Source organism: Orycteropus afer, unplaced genomic scaffold (genome assembly GCF_000298275.1).
Source record: "Orycteropus afer afer isolate SDZICR_OR568_19922 unplaced genomic scaffold, OryAfe1.0 scaffold00244, whole genome shotgun sequence".
In the NCBI taxonomy this organism is placed as follows: Eukaryota; Metazoa; Chordata; class Mammalia; order Tubulidentata; family Orycteropodidae; genus Orycteropus; species Orycteropus afer.
Window position 1 is genome coordinate 3,830,285 of NW_006921831.1, and position 6,456 is coordinate 3,836,740.

At 52.0% G+C, this 6,456-nt stretch overlaps 1 protein-coding gene across 1 annotated transcript in view; it reads right to left on the minus strand.

Annotated features, from left to right (window-relative positions):
* The window catches only part of BRSK2 (BR serine/threonine kinase 2), a 60,748-nt gene extending 54,513 nt beyond the window's left edge, over positions 1 to 6,235 (minus strand). The window contains exons 1-3 of the mRNA XM_007949345.1: positions 6,185 to 6,235; positions 5,946 to 6,092; positions 5,459 to 5,625 (exon numbers count right to left, since the gene is read on the minus strand). Of these exons, the coding sequence (XP_007947536.1) occupies positions 5,459 to 5,625; positions 5,946 to 6,092; positions 6,185 to 6,235 (365 nt within the window). The remainder of the gene's footprint in view (positions 1 to 5,458; positions 5,626 to 5,945; positions 6,093 to 6,184) is intronic.
* Positions 6,236 to 6,456: the final 221 nt, after the last annotated feature.

Sequence of the window (6,456 nt, forward strand, 5' to 3'; positions counted from 1 at the left end):
ACATACTCCAATTAAAAGAAATTGTCATCTGGAAAAAAATAAAATAAACCCAAGACCCAACTATATGTTCTTTACAAGATGATACACTTTAAAGGAAGGACACACACAGGTTGGTGGATGGAAAAGACTGACCATACAGATGCCAAGTGGCACAGGTTGGATGAGGCCACCCAGGAAGTGTGTATCAGCAGAGAAGACCCAAGGCCTTGGCATTCTCCCATGGAGAGGTTGGCAAGATGAGGCCGATCCAGCAAAGGAGACTGGGAGGAGTGGGTGGCAGGGCAGAGGAGAAACAGGTAAACGTAGACTCCTACAAGATAAGCCAGAGAGGTCATGAAGGAGGAGGCTCAGTGGCGTCAGATGCTGCAGATGGGCCAAGGACAGAACTGATCATTGACTTGGCACTGTGATGGTCATGGTGGGTCCTTTCAGGAGGGTGGTGGGGTCATGGAAGAATGTGTATGCAATAAGAGGAACACTTCTGAGAAGCTTTGATGTAAAAGGGGGCAAGAAAAAGGCAGGCAGGAGAAGCAGACTGAATGTAACTTCTGCTAGCACCACTGGAGGCTGGGAGGCAATGGAGCAAGCTTTGGGAGAAAGGCCTACTGCATGTGTGTGCAGAGAGAAGGGATTTTCAGACCTTCAGACCAGGGAAGTCTACCGCACAAGACCTCCTTAAGGTGTTAGAAAGCAAAGATGTCACTTTGACAACTAAAGTACACCTGGCCCACGCCATGGTCTTTTCAGTTACCTCATATGCATCTAAAAACTGGACGATGAAAAAGGAGGCTCTAAGGAAAAACAGTGCATTTGAATTGTATGGTGAAGAATGTTGGACACACCACGGGCCACCAAAAGAGCCATGACATCCTTTTGGAGGAAGCACAGCCACAGTGCTGTCCAGAAGCAGCGACGGCGAGGCTTTGTCTGGCTTCCCTCGGACACGCTTCACGTCTGAAACACCAAACACTAGGACAGGACATCCTGCTTGGTAAAGCAGAACTCACTGCCATCGAGTCAGATCCGACTCACAGTGACCCCTCCATGGGTTTCTGAGGCAGTATTACTACGGAAGTAGATTGCCCAACCTTCCTTCCGAGGAGTGGCTGGTGGGTTTGAACCGCCAGCCTTCTGGTTAGCAGTCAAGTGCCTTAGGCACTATGCTACCAGAACTCCTGGTAAAGCAGAGGGTCAGCAAAAATGAGGGAGCCCCTCCCTGAGACAACTGACACAGTGGCCCCAACAACGGACCCAACAGTCATGAAGCTGGTGCAGAGCCAGGCAGCATTCCCTCCCATCCTGTTGTGCACAAGGTTGGCACGAGTTGGACCCAACTTGACAGCAACCAACAACAGACTAGGAACACTTATCTCCCTTGTAACTATTCCTAAGAAGACAACTGACTATGTGAGGAGTAAACCAGAAGACTGCCAGGAGGACAGGGGGGCCTCTTACAGACCACACACCTGTTTGGAGAAGGAGGGCAGAGGCCCAGGGAAGAGGTCATCATTAAGGAAAAGCCACTCGGTAAAATGACAGTATCTGAATTTAAACAATTGCGGTTTACAATAAAGAGCTGGACAGCATAAAAGAAAAAGAAAGGCAATATCAAACTCTAGGAATATTGAAGCATTCTTCGGGAAAGTCATGGTGAAAAACCGAGTATGTCCTGACTGTAAACGACTCATGGATGTCAGAAAACAGAATCCTCCAATGGACTTCAAAGCCCCTGATCTCCCAGCTCAGCAGAGCCTCTGACCACGGGGACAGCTGCTTTGGAGTGGGTCACATGAGCCCAACTCCACAGACAAGGAGAGGCAGCACATGACCTGGCCAAGTACTGAATAACATTTTCATACCCAACCGTGTAAACCCACTTTATTACTCTTGTCCTCTGAGAGTCGACCAACAGGCAAGCAGACAGACATACAAAAATGTTAGTCTTAAAAATGAAGATAAACATGTAGCTAGCTGATGGAAGGAGAGGTAGGGACAACAGGCGCATCTCACACAGAAAAGACAAGATAACATTCCAAATGGATGGAGCAAGGCTAGGAGCATCAGTACGCTCTTCAGAAGCACAAAGAAATCTGAGGAAGACCTAAGAAGAATTATGGGAAGCTGCCATTGGAGGGGAGGGGGGATGGGAGATGGGTCACCCTGATTCATTTTTCATATGAGGGACCAATAGGTTTTACCTAAAGACGATGGCAAATCAGGACACCGAGGTGTATGCTTGCCACCAGAAGTGTTAGACTAGAAATGGTTAGAAGAAGTGGCCTCAAACATTTGATAGTTTCTCAAATAATTAAACACAGAGTTGCCATATGACCCCACAATTTCATGCCTTGGTGTATACTCAAGATTTAAAACACTCTTCAAACAGATGTATGTTTACCAATGTTCATTGCAACCCTACTGGCAGCAGTAAAGACCTGGCAACAACCAAGTGTCCACCAGCGGATGGATTGTGTCTGTCCATATAGTGGGACATCTTCAGCAATCTGAGGAGTGAAGATGCCCATACACTCTGGGACATGGGTGAGTCTTAAAAGCATGGTACGTGGATTAAGTTATGCACGAAAGGTCACGTGTTACGATTCTACTCGTAAACATGCAACCTGGGCTAACCCACAGATGCCAACAGCAGAGCAGTGGCTGCCAGGGCTGAGGGTGGGGAGCAGTGGGAATGACTGCTTGATAAGCACGGGGTCCCCTTTTGGGGGTCCTTTTGGGGTGAGGGAGATGTTCTAGAATGACAGAGGTGGTGGATGCTCACTGTTGGGGTGGACCATGGGTGCTTCAGAGTAAACCATTTAGCCCTGTCTTAAGGGCTTTGGGGTGCTTTTCCCCACTTTATCCTGCAGCAAATCATTTTTACTGCAAAGTATTGGATTAGAAGTTTTTAAAAACTCATCCTTCACCATGTTCACTTGGGAAATACTGTCCTCTATCATGTGTGGTTTGTGACCACAGGCACCTGGACCGTTTGCTTGCCTTTTGGTTGACTCTCAGAGGAAAAGAGTAATAAAGTGGATTTACACGGCCCATTCCAAAGAAAGGTGATCCCACAGAATGTAGAAATTATAGAACAATATCACTAATATCACATGCAAGTAAGATATTACTGAAGATAATTCAGAAACGTTTGCAGCAGTATATTGACAGAGAACTTCCAGAGGTTCAAGCCGGATTCAGAAGAGGACGTGGAACAAGGGATATCATAGCTGTTGTCAGATGGATCTTGGCTCAAGGCAAAGAATACCAGAAAGAGGTTTACTTGTGTTTTATTGACTATGCAAAGGCATTTGATTGTGTGGGTCATGACAAATTATGGATAACATTGAGAAGAATGGGAATCCCTGAGCACTTGATTGTACTCATGAGGAATCTGTACCTTGACCAGGAGGCTGTCGTTCGAACAGAACAAGGGGACACTACATGGTTTAAAATCAAGAAGGGAGTGCGTCAGGGTTGTATTCTTTCTCCACACTTATTCAATCTATATGCTGAGCAAATAATCCGAGAAGCTGGACTATATGAAGAAAAACGTGGTATCAGGATTGGAGGAAGAATCATTAACAACCTGAGATATGCAGACGATACAACTTTGCTTGCTGAAAGTGAGGATGACTTAAGGCACCTACTGATGAAGGTTGAAGAATACAGTCTGCAGTATGGATTACATCTCAACATAAAGAAAACAAAAATCCTCACAACTGGACCAATGAGCAGCATCACAATCAATGGAGAGAAGATTGAGGTTGTCAAGGAATTCACATTGCTTGGTTCTACAATCGATGCCAACGGAAGCAGCAGTCAGGACATTAGACGACGTGTAGCATTGGGAAAGTCAACTGCGAAGGAACTGTTTCAAGTGCTGAGGAGCAAGGATATCTCCTTGAGGACTAAGGTGCGCCTGACACAAGCCATGATATTTCCAATCACCTTGTATGCATATGAGAGCTGGACAATGAATAGGGAAGACCGAAGAAGAGTTGATGCTTTTGAGTTGTGGTGCTGGCGAAGAATGCTGAAAGTACCATGGACTGCTAAAAGAACTAACAGATCTGTCCTGGAGGAAGTGCAGCCAGAATGCTCCTTGGAAGCGAGAATGGCCAGACTTCGTCTCACCTATTTTGGTCATGTTGTAAGAAGGGACCATTCCCTGGAGAAGGATGTCATGCTTGGTAGGGTGGAGGGTCGACGAAAGAGGGGGAGGCCTTCAACGAGATGGATTGATACAGTGGCTGCGATGATGGGCTCGAGTATAGCAGGGATTGTGGGGCTGGTGCGGGATCGGGCAGTGTTTCGTTCTGCTGTGCATGGGGTCGCTATGAGTCGGAAACGACTCGACGGCACTTAACAACAACAACACGGCTGGGTATGAAAATGTTATTCAGTGATGCAGCACAGCAGGGTCTGGGATACTAAGCTGGCTCACCTCCTGGGTGTCTATTCAGAAAGCTGGCATCTCCCCACAGGGCCCTGGCCACAGAGCTGTAATGCCGCTCAGCTCTGTCCCAGTGAGAACACAGGCCTCCCAACCTGTGTTAACAGATAACAACCAAACCAAAGCCACCCAAAAAACAACAGCCTCTCACCAACCAGCCTCCCTGAGCCCCAACCCCCAGCCCAGGAGCCAATGGAGACCACCCCATGTCCTTCCCAGCCAGGGCCGTGTGAGCTCTGCACCACCCAGCAGGCAGCCCTGTCCTTCCAGCAGGCCCTCTAGGTCCACCCAGGGCTCCTCCTCCCAGCCTGTGCATGGGTCGGCTATGGGGCCGTGGAGGAGCAGCACCTGGCCCAGGGGGATGGAGGCTGGAGGAGGCACAGGCCGGGAATACGTGGTCACCTTGTTGGGGTGTTCCCAGGGCCAAGGGGGTCCCCATCCCATGCCCAGCCTGCCCTGCCCACAGATGGCCTCAGAGATGACAGGAGGAGACACATCTCGTTCATCTGCTCAGTGGCCAACTGCCTGGAGGCGTGAGACGGGGTCTTATCAGCCCGCAGGCATCTGCAGGGGAGATGGGATTCAGGTCACCCTCCAGCTGCAGCCAACCCTCCCCCCACACCTCTCTCTGCCTGCCCTCCCTCCCCCGCCCCCACACCTCTCCTTCTGGTTAATGCTGGACAGGGGTAAGGGCCGCCCAGCCCCTCCTGGCTGTGACACTGGCAACTGCCCTCCTGCAGGAGGTCAGGGCATCAGCCAGCACATAGCGGGGGGGGGGGGGGCTGATGGGAGAGCCACATCACCCATTCCAGGACACTGGGTGCCAGGGCCACTACCACGAGGGGGGCCCTCCAGGCTGGATGAGCAGATCAAGGCCTCCTGGGCCCTGAGGGTGAGACCTCAACCAGGAGAGCCCCTCCCACTTGAAGGTCATTGATAGAGTCCGAGTGCCAGGACTCAAGGGGCAGCAACTCTGCAGTTGGGTCCTGCCCTGTGGCTTCTCACAAGGACTGCCAAGGAGGCAGGGGTGGCAGGGACAGGGGTGGCTCTCGGTGGATGAAAGTGGAACGTGGGGTCAGGATGTGCATCCAGGGGCTGATGGTGAGGCCGGGGCTGGAGTGTCTGCAGGGCCTATCTGGGAGGCTGAAGGCCGGTGGCGGGCTTGGGGGAGCCTAGGAGAGGCAAGGGGTGGGCATTGTCAGGCTGTCCCTGATGGATCATGGGGCCCCTCCAGCACAGGGGTGCTCACAGGTGGCTGGGCCCCATCCTGCTGCCTGTTCCACCCTGGGGCCCTGCTCTGGGGGCTGTGAGATGCCAGAGACCACCCCCTCAGCTCCCAATACTGGGTGCGGCCTCTGGAGCTGGTGGGAGAGGCCTCCCATGGCCCACTGGGTCTGCCTGACCCTGGCACTCAGGGAGGGTAGGGGAAGGTGGAGGTCCTCCCGTGGGGAGGGGGCAGTGATGGACAGCTCCTCTGCCCCCCACGCAGCACCTGGGCAGGACCCAGGTGTTGGCTGGCAGCCAGCAGCCAGAGCCTCCTGGTTGAGGGGAGGCCGGGCCCTTTGGGAACAGGAGCAGCTGGGCTCCCTGGGGATGAGAGCAGCCGCACCTGGTGCTGGTCGCCACCCACGGGCAGTCCCTAGGGGTAGAGGCCTCCGTGTTGTGGAGAGGAGTGTCCAGCACCCCCATCACACCCCAGGATCGTCTCTGAGCCCCATGCCACCCCAGCACTGGGACGACCATGAACAGGCACAAGCCTGCCTGCAACGCGTAGGCCACCATGGGGATGTCCTTCCAGAGTGTTCCAGGGACTCACCTGCTCAGCCCAACCTCAGCCTGAGAGAAATGATGCCAGAAGGTCAGCCTGGGAGGTGGCTCCCTCAGCCGCCAGACGCTCTGCTCATTGCACACACTCCCACATGCACACGTCCATATGCACATGTGCTCACGTGTGTACACTGAAATTCTCATGTGTAGAAGTACACACACACATCCATATGTGC